General features: G+C 45.4%; 1 protein-coding gene across 3 annotated transcripts in view; it reads right to left on the bottom strand.

Annotated features, from left to right (window-relative positions):
• The window catches only part of PREX2 (phosphatidylinositol-3,4,5-trisphosphate dependent Rac exchange factor 2), an 867,640-nt gene that overhangs the window by 666,406 nt on the left and 186,492 nt on the right, over positions 1-14,742 (bottom strand). For all 3 annotated transcript variants that reach the window (XM_063923872.1, XM_063923873.1, XM_063923874.1), the window contains 2 exons: positions 7,464-7,613; positions 4,244-4,388 (listed from right to left, as the gene is read on the bottom strand). In XM_063923872.1, the coding sequence (XP_063779942.1) occupies positions 4,244-4,388; positions 7,464-7,613 (295 nt within the window). The remainder of the gene's footprint in view (positions 1-4,243; positions 4,389-7,463; positions 7,614-14,742) is intronic.

Raw genomic sequence — 14,742 nt, 5'->3', positions numbered from 1 at the left:
CTGTACTGTGCTGTATGTAGTGTGTGCTTCCCCTCCCTGTACTGTGCTGTATGTAGTGTGTGCTCCCCCTCCCTGTACTGTGCTGTATATAGTGTGTGCTCCCCCTCCCTGTACTGTGCTGTATGTAGTGTGTGCTCCCCCTCCCTGTACTGTGCTGTATGTAGTGTGTGCTCCCCCTTCCTGTACTGTGCTGTATGTAGTGTGTGCTTCCCCTCCCTGTACTGTGCTGTATGTAGTGTGTGCTCCCCCTTCCTGTACTGTGCTGTATGTAGTGTGTGCTTCCCCTCCCTGTACTGTGCTGTATGTAGTGTGTGCTCCCTCCCTGTACTGTGCTGTATGTAGTATGTGCTCCCCCTCCCTGTACTGTGCTGTATGTAGTGTGTGCTCCCCCTCCCTGTACTGTGCTGTATGTAGTGTGTGCTCCCCCTCCCTGTACTGTGCTGTATGTAGTGTGTGCTCCCCCTCCCTGTACTGTGCTGTATGTAGTGTGTGCTCCCCCTCCCTGTACTGTGCTGTATGTAGTGTGTGCTCCCCCTCCCTGTACTGTGCGGTATGTAGTGTGTGCTCCCCCTCCCTGTACTATGCGGTATGTAGTGTGTGCTCCCCCTCCCTGTACTGTGCTGTATGTAGTGTGTGCTCCCCCTCCCTGTACTGTGCTGTATGTAGTGTGTGCTCCCCCTCCCTGTACTGTGCTGTATGTAGTGTGTGTTCCCCCTTCCTGTACTGTGCTGTATGTAGTGTGTGCTCCCTTCCTGTACTGTGCTGTATGTAGTGTGTGCTCCCTCCCTGTACTGTGCTGTATGTAGTGTGTGCTCCCCCTCCCTGTACTGTGCTGTATGTAGTGTGTGCTCCCTCCCTGTACTGTGCTGTATGTAGTGTGTGCTCCCTCCCTGTACTGTGCTGTATGTAGTGTGTGCTCCCCCTCCCTGTACTGTGCTGTATGTAGTGTGTGCTCCCTCCCTGTACTGTGCTGTATGTAGTGTGTGCTCCCTCCCTGTACTGTGCTGTATGTAGTATGTGCTCCCCCTCCTTGTACTGTGCTGTATGTAGTGTGTGCTCCCTCCCTGTACTGTGCTGTATGTAGTATGTGCTCCCTCCCTGTACTGTGCTGTATGTAGTGTGTGCTCCCTCCCTGTATTGTGCTGTATGTACTGTGTGCTCCCTCCCTGTATTGTGCTGTATGTACTGTGTGCTCCCGCTCCCTGTACTGTGCTGTATGTAGTGTGTACTCCCCCTCCCTGTACTGTGCTGTATGTAGTGTGTGCTCCCCCTCCCTGTACTGTGCTGTATGTAGTGTGTGCTCCCCCTCCCTGTACTGTGCTGTATGTAGTGTGTGCTCCTCCTCCCTGTACTGTGCGGTATGTAGTGTGTGCTCCCCCTCCCTGTACTGTGCTGTATGTAGTGTATGCTCCCTCCCTGTACTGTGCTGTATGTAGTGTGTACTCCCCCTCCCTGTACTGTGCTGTATGTAGTGTATGCTCCCTCCCTGTACTGTGCTGTATGTAGTGTGTGCTCCCCCTCCTTGTACTGTGCTGTATGTAGTGTGTGCTCCCTTTCTGTACTGTGCTGTATGTAGTGTGTGCCCCCTTCCTGTACTGTGCTGTATGTAGTGTATGCTCCCTCCCTGTACTGTGCTGTATGTAGTGTGTGCTCCCTCCCTGTGCTGTATGTAGTGTGTGCTCCCCCTCCCTGTACTGTGCTGTATGTAGTGTGTGCTCCCTCCCTGTACTGTGCTGTATGTAGTGTGTGCTCCCCCTCCCTGTACTGTGCTGTATGTAGTGTGTGCTCCCCCTCCCTGTACTGTGCTGTATGTAGTGTGTGCTCCCCCTCCCTGTACTGGGCTGTATGTAGTGTGTGCTCCCCCTCCCTGTACTGTGCTGTATGTAGTGTGTGCTCCCCCTCCTTGTACTGTGCTGTATGTAGTGTGTGCTCTCTCCCTGTACTGTGCGGTATGTAGTGTGTGCCCCCTCCCTGTACTGTGCTGTATGTAGTGTGTGCTCCCCCTCCCTGTACTGTGCTGTATGTAGTGTGTACTCCCCCTCCCTGTACTGTGCTGTATGTAGTGTGTGCTCCCTTTCCTGTACTGTGCTGTATGTAGTGTGTGCTCCTCCTCCCTGTACTGTGCTGTATGTAGTATGTTTCACCCCTCCCTGTACTTTTAAACATATAAGGTTAAAAAAAGGGGTTTGTAGGATGAAAAATCAATAAAATCAGAAGTAGATTAAAAGGCATGACAGCAGTGTCAGTAGACCCTGAAAGTGGGCATATTAGTCCTTGTATATTTAGACGTACAGATGTACGTAAGGGAAGGGCATTGTAGCATAAAGTTGCAGGTAAACATTAGCATAATGTAAACAAAAGGAGGCCCCAACTGTGTCTATCTTAGAATTTGGACCTCTGAGGAGTGACCATGCCCTCTTGACAGGCCAATTCCCCCCAACAGACTCCGCCTCCAATTAAGGCTGCTTCCACACATTTCCTGGGCTGGTGTTCGATCCCAATCTGCCCCGGCTTGTTCCTAGAAGCTGTATTATCAAATATCAAATTGACAGACTTCCTAAATAAACCATTGCAGTATAGGCCTGTATATGAGATTGCAGTATAGGCCTGTACATGAGTGTGTTTGTATATTCAGATTAGGTAGTACAGGTTGAGTATCCCTTATCCAAAATGCTTGGGACCAGGAGTATTTTGGATATCGGATTATTCCGTATTTTGGAATAATTGCATCCCATAATGAGATATCATGGCGATGGGACCCAAGTCTAAGCACAGAATGCATTTATGTTTCATATACACCTTATACACACAGCCTGAAGGTCATTTTAACCAATATTTTCAATAACTTTGTGCATTAAACAAAGTGTGTGTACATTCACACAATTCATTTATGTTTCATATACCCTAATACACACAGCCTGAAGGTCATTTAATACAATATTTTTAATAACTTTGTGTATTAAACAAAGTCTGTGTACATTGAGCCATCAGAAAACAAAGGTTTCACTATTTCACTCTCACTCAAAAAATTCCGTATTTCAGAATATTCCGTATTTCGGAATATTTGGATATGGGATACTCAACCTGTATAAATACAGGAACATAATAGCTAATGGGGATTTCACACAAATGCTAGAGGCTTGTGTAACCAAACAGTAATCAGTCGGTAATTTGACAGTTAAAATGACAACACTCACAATGGGGACAGTGTGACATTGTACCTGGCATGCCGACATGGTAATAATGTGCTTTAAAGCATTTTAGCAGTGTTGCCATTATAACTTCAAATGTGATATTTTACCATGTCTGAAATTCTGAAGCCTACAATGTTGTAAATCACTTTATTAACACGTTGGCACTCCGAGTTTGAACTCAGAGAGTCCCATTGTGACTGTCAACTTTTTAATATGAATAAATGCTAAATACCAGCGCTTTCTTTTCTTTTATTCATTCAATTAGATGCAGTAATTTACCATACAGGGAAAGGGCGGTAGTCTTGCGCTTAAATGCCCGGGGCTACACAATTACAGCCCCGTCAACTCACGTAGTAATTTTAATAACTGGCTAAATATACATTCATGTATCAGTGTTTTCAGTAATAGTTCTCCTTTATCATAAGCGGGGTGGATCTACTGCAAAACTAAGGAAGCATAAGCTTCAGGGCCCCTAATTCCAGAGGGGCCTGAAAGCAACTCTTTTTTTACATATTGTTTATAATTGTAGCTTATCCCCCAACAGCACCATGACAACCAGGCTTCTAATACAGAATAGCAGCTATTACAGCTTGGATGCGCGTCACTTAGTACCACGGTAGCTGCTGGGAGTTTTAGTCTAGCTCTGTGATTTGCGCTCTGTAAATAGTGTGAAACGTGTATCCATTTTGAACTACAATTCCTGACAGCCTGCAGAACCTCTCTTTGTGACATTCCCAGGAATGGTGGAGCCTGAGAGGGCCCGTCCCAGGAAGGAGACTTGGAGCAATGAAGGTGAGAAGGAGCCCGAGAGAAGGAGGTGTCTAATAAGGTAATATGGCTGGCGCTGAGTGGTGTGTGGTCTCCTTGCAAGGGCAGTAAGGCCCTTTGAACCTTGTTGGATGTTGCCCTATTGTTGGTGGCTGCTAAGGGGCCCCCATAACAGTTCAAGCTTCAGGGACCCAAAAATAAAGGTCCACCCCTGATCATAAGACCAAGTAATTGGTAAAACAATGACACATTTGTAATGTACTCTAATCATTCATATATACCTTCCAATAAAACATTTAGGGAATGTAGTAAGTTTCTTTTTTCTGTCTTTAATTAGGTTTCTTTGTTCAGACATCATTTTATAGAGTTTTTCTCCTTGTTCTGAAATCATCATCCAGGTGTCCTGCTCCATACCCAGTGTCAGACCTGCAGAATCCAACATATATTAGTTATTCAGCCCTGAAGTATTCTGTCTCTCTAAATAAACATGCATCATCTCTCCTTGGAAATTACACATGCACAATCTCCCAGAAACGCTATTTATCTTACACAGATTGGATGCTCAGCACAAAATAATGCAACATATTTCTTATTTCTGCATACCAACATTAAGTATGTACTGAATGCTGATTGAATGGTGAAGATATACCACAATTACAAACTAAAAAATCCAAAGCCTCCAAATAAGGATGCAGTCTTAGAACTAAGAAGAAGAGATTGTGGATAAGTAGATAAAAATGAGAGCTCAGGCAGGGGAATATATGTAGTAGAATTATTTTTAATAGTTCTCTATTAGCCCTGTACAATCCAGCCTGTTGTTCCTAGTAAAGAAGAGTGAATGAGTTGTATAGTTTATTAGAGACTAACTAGGAGCAACAGCAACTCAGGCACGAAGTGGAAGACCATGTAAAATCACAGAGCATACCAAGACATTTTGAGCATACCAAGACATTTTGAGCAATCCTATGCTTTCAACTTTGTGGCAACAGTTTGGGGAAGGCCGTTTTCTATTCCAACATGACTGTGTCTCAGTGCACAAAGCAAGGACTATAAAGACATGGTTTGATGAGTTCGGTGTGGAAAAACTTGACTGACCCACACAAAGCCCTGAAATCAACCCCATCAAGCACCTTTGAAATGAATTGGAATGGAGATTGTGAATCAGGCCTTCTCGTCCCACATAAGTGCCTGACCTCATAAATGCTCTACAGAATGAATGGGCACATATTCCCACGGAAACACTCCAAAATTTTGTGGAAAGCCTTGCAAAAACAGTGGAAGCTGCTATAACTGCAAAAGGTGGGGTGCAACTCCATATTAAAGTATATGTATTTGAATACAATGTCATGTTAGTGTAATGGTCAGGCGTCTGAATACATAACGTACCCCAGCACCGTGACATGGCAGCCATGCACTCTGTGCTGCCACAACTCACGCTCACTTTCAATCACTTCTCTCCCTCCTACATTCCTCCACTCCCTCCTACATGACTTCATCTTTATTTACACATCCTCTCATCCTCGCCATCTGACTGTCGCCTAACTCCTTCCCTATTTCCTGCTGCAAGACTTTTCTGCTTCGCCTTTTCTACTCACTGTCCCACCCTAGCAGATTGTCTATCAACCTGTAGGCATTCAAACATGCCTTGTAAACATACCTGATCATCAAAGCCTACTAGCCCTCACTTCACTTTTAACTCAAGTCCTCTGTCCGCACTTCTTATCTCTTCCCAATTCACCTCCCAGTTTTAGCCCTTATCACCATAGGCTGTAAGCTCTTACCAGCAGTAATGCCTGTTTATAGTACTGTAAGTCTGACTATATGGCACTATGGACACTTGAGGGTAAATTTAATAACAAGTAATTTCTCAGAGTGGCAACTTTAACTGATGAATTTAAAATGTCAATAGAAATAAATGGTAAGCTAGACTTGTTTAGCATTTATTTCTGTTGCCATTTTAAATTTGTCAGTCAAAGCAGTTAATTATCAGCGGTTTTGATAAACCACTCATTAGTAAATCTACCCCCTGGCAGTGCCTTAGATATAAAACTTAATAATATTAACAATAATAACTATGACGTTATAAAGACAGTTTGGGACCAGCTGTAAGATTTCAAAGGACTATGGCTTAAAGGATGTATCCAGTTCTGGTTGGAAATTTACAGAATATCGCATCAATTGTTCCATAGTTGAGGTTGTTATGGACACTGTTTATTGGCCACTGTACGTGATTAACATTTAACAATGTAGAATGAACTAGGTGGAATAATCTACTCTGCATAAAACATACCTAATTTGGGGAGACTGTTTACAGCTGTAATGCCATTTACAAGTGGCTTTTTTAGCAATGAATCATCTTGCATCCTGTGCTGAATGAAACACATTCTTAAAAATAGAGACTACAGGAACACAGCCGAAATCTTTCACTGAAGCCAGAGCATGTTGGTGAAACCTTGTAAACGTTTGAATCCAAATTCTGTGGAACAGTTTAGAAAAATTTGCTCATCTCTACTTTTAACCAGTAATGCTTTGAAGTGATGTCCACACTTATGGAGCAAATTTACCATAGTGCGATTTGTGCCTCATATTTTCATGGAATTTCAAATATGGATTGTAAACTGTGAGATTTACTTAAGGCAAAACTGCTCATCAGATCGCAGGGGGAAAAAAACATATTTGCAGTCTGGAAACCTTGCTGGGATACAAGCGTCCTAATTATCAAGTGATGGTATGTGTCATGATTGCCTGCGAGGCCAATTACTAGCTGGGCTCCCCAAAGCTTAATTAAATTTGCGCTGCATGTTCCTCAGCTGCAGTTCATTCGTTGCTTGGGGATTTTTTTTTTCTCCTTATGTATTTAAAGATTCCCACTGGATTTTAGGTATAGGTATATTTTATGGTGGCAATCTATAATTAATAGTAATAGGATCGATAAAAATTTATTAATTATGGGAGAAAAAATAAGTTAATAATTATGGGGCAATAATAATTTATGTATTACAGATGTAATAATAAGTTGGAATCTTACACAGCCAAGATTTAATTAATGCACACGTTATTTCATAGTCAACGGTTCATAATTTACAATGGACGCACCATGTATAGACCAGTTTTATGACTCTACATGCAGTGGTACTGATATGGGTAGCAGGTACAGAGTACAAAAAAGGCACAGCCACGCCCCCACCAGCAGCATGACCTATATATATATAAATATATATATTCACATATATATATTCACAAAGGGGTGTGGTCATGGCCCCCAAGCGTGGCAACTCCCCTTAACTTACTGGAGCATAATTACTGTATACACATGAATAATGAAATCTCAACTGCATAATCTATATATAGTAAACCCCCATCAATGGCACTTTCAGATGAGTATTTATATTGTCAGGCAATTATCAAAGAAATAAATATTGGTTTCTTTGGACAGATCGCTCCAGTGGGTGCTACCAATGTACGGCTCACACCTACGTACAGCCTTCAGAGTCTACTCACTTTTTCTCCTCTCTCTCTCTTTCAAGATGGCTTCCAGCCACTCCTGTTTCTCTTCAGCTGTTTTTGCCATACACACAAACCACTTGTTCTTGGCTGTGTTATGTATCTTCCAGCCATTGACTACAGGGTTACCGCTGCTGTGGAAATCGGCTACAAGAGATAAAAAACACAAGTGAAATATAAATATTATTATTATTATTATTATTATTATCCTTTATTTATATGGCGCCACAAGGGTTCCGCAGCGCCCAATTACAGAGTACATAAATAATCAAACAAATAATCAAACAGGAAAAAAGCAACTTACAGTTGATGACAGTATAGGACAAGTACAGGGTAAATTAACATAGTTACATCAGCAGATGACACTGGAATAAGTATCAGGTGGCAGAAGACTGCTGGATGTGGTAGAGTTGAAGATTATTAAAGTAAGACAAAGGATAAGCACATGAGGGAAGAGGGAAATAGCACAATTATTAAATTCCCAGGTGTACATGATATATTGGGCACAGTTGCAGAAATGTTCTGTAGATGACCCTAATGGGTTTCGAGAAATCATGGGGGACATTTACGAAAACTGCTCAACAGGTAACTATGGAAGTATGGTTGTGTTTTCTATAGCAACCAATCAGCTGAAAGATTTGTTTTCTTTTTAAAAGTTCTGAAATGTAATTGGTTGCTATATGCAGCTCCAACGTCATAGTTACCCTTGGAAAGTTTTCATAAATATCCCCTAATGTGCCTTATGACCCTTTTATACGAGGCAGAGACATTGGTCTGTGCTTTGCAAATACCATGGCTGAATATGAGGTCATATATTTCTGAATTCATAAAACAGATTCCATCAATCATTTTATAAAAATGTATTTGATAAATGTTAGCTGGAAATTGGATGGTTGCTATGGGAGCTTCCCCATTTCCTCCACACTTTGGGAGCTTTGATACATTCCTTCAAATACATGTATGTAGTTTATGACTATGGATGGTAAAATATGTCAGTGAGCCAGCACCAATGTTATTCTGCATCACCTGGCTATATTTTGGCTTCTCGTCATTTTCACACATATTGCCTAAGTTTTGTTTGTTTTATTTGTGCCCTAGATGAAGAAATTGTTGACCATCCAAAACCAGGATTTTGAATAAATGATCCTGATAGTACAGCTTCCATATGATCAGAACAAGTATTTTATATTATGGTATCCTTGGATACTTTTAATTGACAGATTAAAATCAGGATATTGATTTATCTGCTTTAGAAATTAACGTGTGTATGTTCAAATAAAGAAGCCAGAATGTAGACAAGTACAGCTGGGAAATGTCAGTGGCTCCTAGAATGTATTAGCCGGTCCATCAGGAAGCAGATGACTATTAAATATTCTGTGTCTGTTTATGTCGGCGCCTTTTCCAAAGCAAAAATGCTCAAGCCTCTCCTCTATTGTGCAATCACATTCCACAACTCAAAGGAACAAGCTCTCCTATCAAAGCTAAAATTACTTTCTCTAACGTCCTTGAGGATGCTGGGACTCCGTAAGGACCATGGGGAATAGACGGGCTCCGCAGGAGATAGGGCACTTTAAGAAAGCTTTGGACTCTGGGTGTGCACTGGCTCCTCCCTCTATGCCCCTCCTCCAGACCTCAGTTAGGGAAACTGTGCCCAGAGGAAATGGACAGTACGAGGAAGGATTTTTGTAAATCTAAGGGCGAGATCCGTACCAGCCACACCAATCACACCGTATAACTTGTGATAAACCTATCCAGTTAACAGTATGAACAACAACATAGCCACGGTTCCACCGAAAAACTATAACATAACCCTTATGTAAGCAATAACTATATACAAGTCTTGCAGAAGAAGTCCGCACATGGAAAGGGCGCCCAGCATCCACTACGGACTACGAGAAATAGATTTACCGGTGAGTAAAATCTTATTTTCTCTGACGTCCTAGTGGATGCTGGGGACTCCGTAAGGACCATGGGGATTATACCAAAGCTCCCAAACGGGCGGGAGAGTGCGGATGACTCTGCAGCACCGAATGAGAGAACTCCAGGTCCTCCTCAGCCAGGGTATCAAATTTATAAAATTTTGCAAACGTGTTTGCCCCTGACCAAGTAGCAGCTCGGCCAAGTTGTAAAGCCGAGACCCCTCAGGCAGCCGCCCAAGATGAGCCCACCTTCCTTGTGGAATGGGCTTTTAGAGATTTAGGCTGCGGTAGTCCCACCGCAGAATGCGCAAGCTGAATAGTGCTACAAATCCAGCGCGCTATAGTCTGCTTAGAAGCAGGAGCACCCAGCTTGTTGGGTGCATCTAGGATAAACAGCGAGTCAGTTTTCCTGACTCCAGCCGTCCTGGAAATATAATTTTTCAGGGCCCTGACTACGTCCAGTAACTTGGAATCCTCCAGGTCCCTAGTAGCCGCAGGCACCACAATAGGTTGGTACAAGTGAAAACCTGATACCACCTTCGGGAGAAAGTGAGGACGAGTCCTCAACTCTGCCCTATCCATATGAAAAGTCAGGTAAGGGCTTTTTTATGACAAAGCCGGCAATTCTGACACATGCCTGGCCGAAGCCAGAGCCAACACATGACCACTTTTCATGTGAGATATTTCAAATCCACGGTTTTAAGTGGCTCAAACCAATGTGATTCCAGGAACTCCAAAAACCACATTGAGATCCCAAGGTGCCACTGGGGCACAAAGAAAGGGCTGAATATGCAGCACTCCCTTACAACGTCTGAACTTCAGGCTGACATCCTTCCTGGCTTTGATCAGGATAAGAATGACTACCTCCGGAAGGCCTTTTTCACTCAGGATCCGGTGTTCAACCGCCATGCCGTCAACGCAGCCGCGGTAAGTCTTTGAACAGACAGGGCCCCTGCTGCAGCAGATCCTGTCTGAGTGGCAGAGGCCATGGGTCCTCTGAGATCATCTCTTCAAGTTCCGGGTACCAAGCCCTTCTTGGCCAATCCGAAACAATGAGTATAGTTCTTACTCCTCTTTTTCTTATTATCCTCGGTACCTTGGGTATGAGAGGGAGAGGAGGGAACACATAAACCGACTGGTACACCCGCGGTGTCACTAGAGCGTCCACAGCGATCGCCTGAGGTTCCCTTGACCTGGCGCAATATCTTTTTTATTGAGGCGGGATGCCATCATGTCCACCTGTGGTCTTTCCCAACGGTTTACTAGCATTTGGAAGACTTCTGGATGAAGTCCCTATTCTCCCGGGTGGAGTCTGCTGCGGAAGTCTGCTTCCCAGTTGTCCACTCCCGGAATGAACACTGCTGCCAGTGCTACCACATGATTTTCCGCCCAACGGGGAATCCTTGTGGCTTCTGCCATTGCCCTCCTGCTTCTTGTGCCGCCCTGCCTGTTTACATGGGCGAGCGCCGTGATGTTGTCTGATTGGAACAGTACGGCTGGTGAAGCAGGGGCCTTGTTTTGCTTAGGGCCTTGTAAATGGCTCTTAACTCCAGAAAATTTATGTTAAGTGAAAACTCCTGTTTGGACCATAGTCCTTGGAATTTTATTCCCTGTGTGACTGCACCCCAGCCCCGAAGGCTGGCATCCGTGGTCACCAGGACCCAGTCCTGTATTCCGAATCTGCGGCCCTCTAGTAGATGAGCCCCCTGCAGCCACCACCGCAGCGACACCCTGGTTCTTGCCGACCGGGTTATCCGCTGCTGTATCTGGAGATGGGACCCGGACCATTTGTCCAACAGGTCCCACTGGAAAATCCTTGCGTGGAACTTTCCGAATGGAATTGCTTCGTACGAAGCTACCATTTTTTCCCAGGACTCGTGTGCATTGATGTACCGACACCTGTCCCGGTCTTAGGAGGTTTCTGACTAGAGAAGACAACTCCTCGGCTTTTTCCATTGGAAGAAACACTTTTTTCTGGTCTGTTTCCAGAATCATTCCCAGGAACAGAAGACGTGTCGTCGGGACCAGCTGTGACTTTGGAATTGAGAATCCAGTCCTGCTGTTGCAGCACTTCCCGAGAAAGTGCTACCCCCTTACCAACTGTTCCTTGGACCTCGCCTTTATCAGGAGATCGTCCAAGTACGGGATAATTAAAACTCCCTTCTTGCGAAGGAGTATCATCATTTCGGTCATTACCCTGGTAAAGACCCTCGGTGCCGTGGATAATCCAAACGGCAGCGTCTGGAACTGATAGTGACAGTCCTGTACCACAACCTTGAGGTACTCCTGGTGAGGAGGGTAAATGGGGACATGCAGGTAAGTATCCTTGATGTCCAGAGAGACCCTGTAATCCCCCTCGTCCAGGTTCGCAATAATCGCCCTGAGCGATTCCATCTTGCACTTGAATCTTTTGTTATATGTGTTCAAGGATTTTAAATTTAAGATGGGTCTCACCGAACCGTCCGGTTTCGGTACCACAAACATTGTGGAAAAGTAACCCTTTTCCTGTTGAAGGAGGGGTACCTTGATAATCACTTGCTGTGAATACAGTTTTTTGGATAGCCACCAACACTGCCTCCCTGGCAGAGGGAGTTGCCGGTAAGGCAGATTTTAGGAAACGGCGGGGGGGAGACGTCTCGAATTCCAGCCTGTACCTCTGAGATACTGTTTGAAGAACCCAGGGATCCACCTGTGAGAGAGCCCACTGTGCGCTGAAATTTCTGAGACGGGCCCCCACCGTACCCGGGTCCGCCTGAGCAGCCCCAGCGTCATGCTGTGGACTTACCGGACGCAGGGGAGGACTTCTGCTCCCGGGAACTAGCTGTGTGCTGCAGCTTTTTCCCTCTACCTTTTCCTCTTGGCAGAAAAGATGAGCCTCTAGCTCTCTACTTTTCTGGGGCCGAAGGGACTGTACCTGATAATACAGTGCTTACTTTTGCTGTGGGGTAGCTTGTGGCCAAAGTTTTGATTTCCCAGCCGTAGCTGTGGAAACGAGGTCTGAAAGACCATCCCCAAACAGTTCCACCCCCTTCTAGGGCAAACTTCCATGTGCCGTTTTAAATCGGCATCGCCCGACCATTGCCGAGTCCATAACCCCCGTCTGGCGGCAATGGTTTTACATAGCGCTAATTAGTGATGCCAGTCGGCAAATATCCCTCTGTGCATCACGCATGTATAAGACAGCGTCTTCTATATGCTCTATTTTCAGCAAAATATTGTCCCTATCTATAGTATAAATATTATCTGACAGGGAATCTGACCACGCAGCTGCCGCACTGCACATCCATGCCGAGGCAATAGCAGGTCTCAATATAATGCCCGTGTGTGTGTATATAGCTTTAAGGGTAGTTTTCTGCTTTCTATCAGCAGGTCCTTCAGGGCGGCCGTATCCGTGATGGTAGTGCCACCTTTTTTAATAAGCGTGTAACCGCTTTATCTACCCTAGGGGTTATTTCCCAACGTGACCTATCCTCTGGCGGAAAAGGGTACGCTGCTTTAGAAATTATCAATTTCTTATCGGGGGAAAACCACGCTTCCTCACACACCTCATATCAATTCCTCAGATGCAGGAAAACTACTGGTAGTTTTCTGTCACCAAACATAATACCCTTTTTTGTGGTATCTGGGGTATTATCAGAAATGTGTAATACATTTTTCATTGCCTCAATCATGTAACGGGTGGCCCTATTGGAAGGTACACTAGTCTCATCGTCGTCGACACTGGAGTCGGTATCCGTGTCAACATCTGTGTCTGCCATCTGAGGTAGCGGGCGTTTTAGAGCCCCTGATGACATGTGAGACGCTTGGACAGGCACAAGCTGAGCAGCCGGCTGTCCTATGTCGTCAAACCTTTTATGTAAGGAGTTGACACTGTCACGTAATTCCTTCTATAAGTCCATCCACACCGGTGTCGACCCCGCAGGGGGTGACATCCCATTCACAGGCATTTGCTCCGCCTCCACATCATTATCCTCATCATACATGTCGACACAGCAGTACCGACACACAGCACACACACAGGGAATGCTCTGACAGAGGACAGGACCCCACAAAGCCCTTTGGGGAGACAGAGGGAGAGTATGCCAGCACACACCAGAGCGCTATATATCACAGGGATATCACCTATAGAGAGTGTTTTCCCTTATAGCTGCATAATATATATATACTGCGCCTAATTTGTGCCCCCCCTCTCTTTTTAACCCTTTTCTGTAGTGCAGGACTGCAGGGGAGAGCCAGGGAGCGATCCCTCCAGCAGAGCTGTGAGGGAAAATGGCGCCAGTGTGCTGAGGGAGATGGCTCCGCCCCTTTTTCGGCGGGCTTTCTTTCGCTATTGTAAAAGTTCTGGCAGGGGTTAATAAACACCTATATAGCCCCTGGGGCTATATATGGTGTCAGTTCGCCAGCCAAGGTGTTAATATTGCTGCTCAGGGCGCCCCCCCCCCAGCGCCCTGCACCCATCAGTGACCGCAGTGTGTGGTGTGCATGAGGAGCAATGGCGCACAGCTGCAGTGCTGTGCGCTACCTTGGAGAAGACAGAAGTCTTCAGCCGACGATTTTCCGGACCACCTTCTTGCTTCTGGCTCTGTAAGGGGGACGGCGGCGCGGCTCCGGGTACGGACGACGAGGTCGGGTCCTGTGTTCGATCCCTCTGGAGCTAATGGTGTCCAATAGCCTAAGAAGCCCAAGCTACCACCACTTAGGTAGGTTCGCTTCTTCTCCCCTTAGTCCCACGGTGCAGTGAGCCTGTTGCCAGCAGGTCTCACTGAAAATAAAAAACCTAACATATACTTTCTTCCTAGGAGCTCAGGAGAGCCCCTAGTGTGCATCCAGCTCAGCCGGGCACTGAAATCTAACTGAGGCTTGGAGGAGAGTCATAGGGGGAGGAGCCAGTGCACACCAGATAGTCCTAAAGCTTTCTTTAGATGTGCCCAGTCTCCTGCGGAGCCGTCTATTCCCCATGGTCCTTACGGAGTCCCCAGCATCCACTAGGACGTCAGAGAAATGTTTATACTGCATAGCTATACATATTGTAATTCATACTGTATACTGTCCGTTGATTCAATGATGACATCATAAGTTACCCAGAATGTTTGCTTAAAGGGGGTACACACGGAGAGATCCGTGCTTAAATTCTAAGCAATCTGACTAGATTGCTTAGAAGTTAAGCACGGATCTCTCCGTGTGTATGCCCCACAGCGATAGCGATGCGCGGCCCCTGAGCCAATCAGAGCTTGCAAACCGGCAGCCTCCTCATTCCGGTCTCTGGCGGCAGCGTGGGTATCTTAAATCAGGCGCCAGTTCATGAGACAATCAGAGCTTGCGGACCCCCAGCCAATCAGGAGCTGCCGATCCACGAG

This window comes from Pseudophryne corroboree, chromosome 5 (assembly GCF_028390025.1).
Source record: "Pseudophryne corroboree isolate aPseCor3 chromosome 5, aPseCor3.hap2, whole genome shotgun sequence".
NCBI lineage: Eukaryota > Metazoa > Chordata > Amphibia > Anura > Myobatrachidae > Pseudophryne > Pseudophryne corroboree.
The sequence above is the reverse complement of the archived record's forward strand: the minus strand, read 5'-3'. Positions and strand labels throughout refer to the sequence as shown.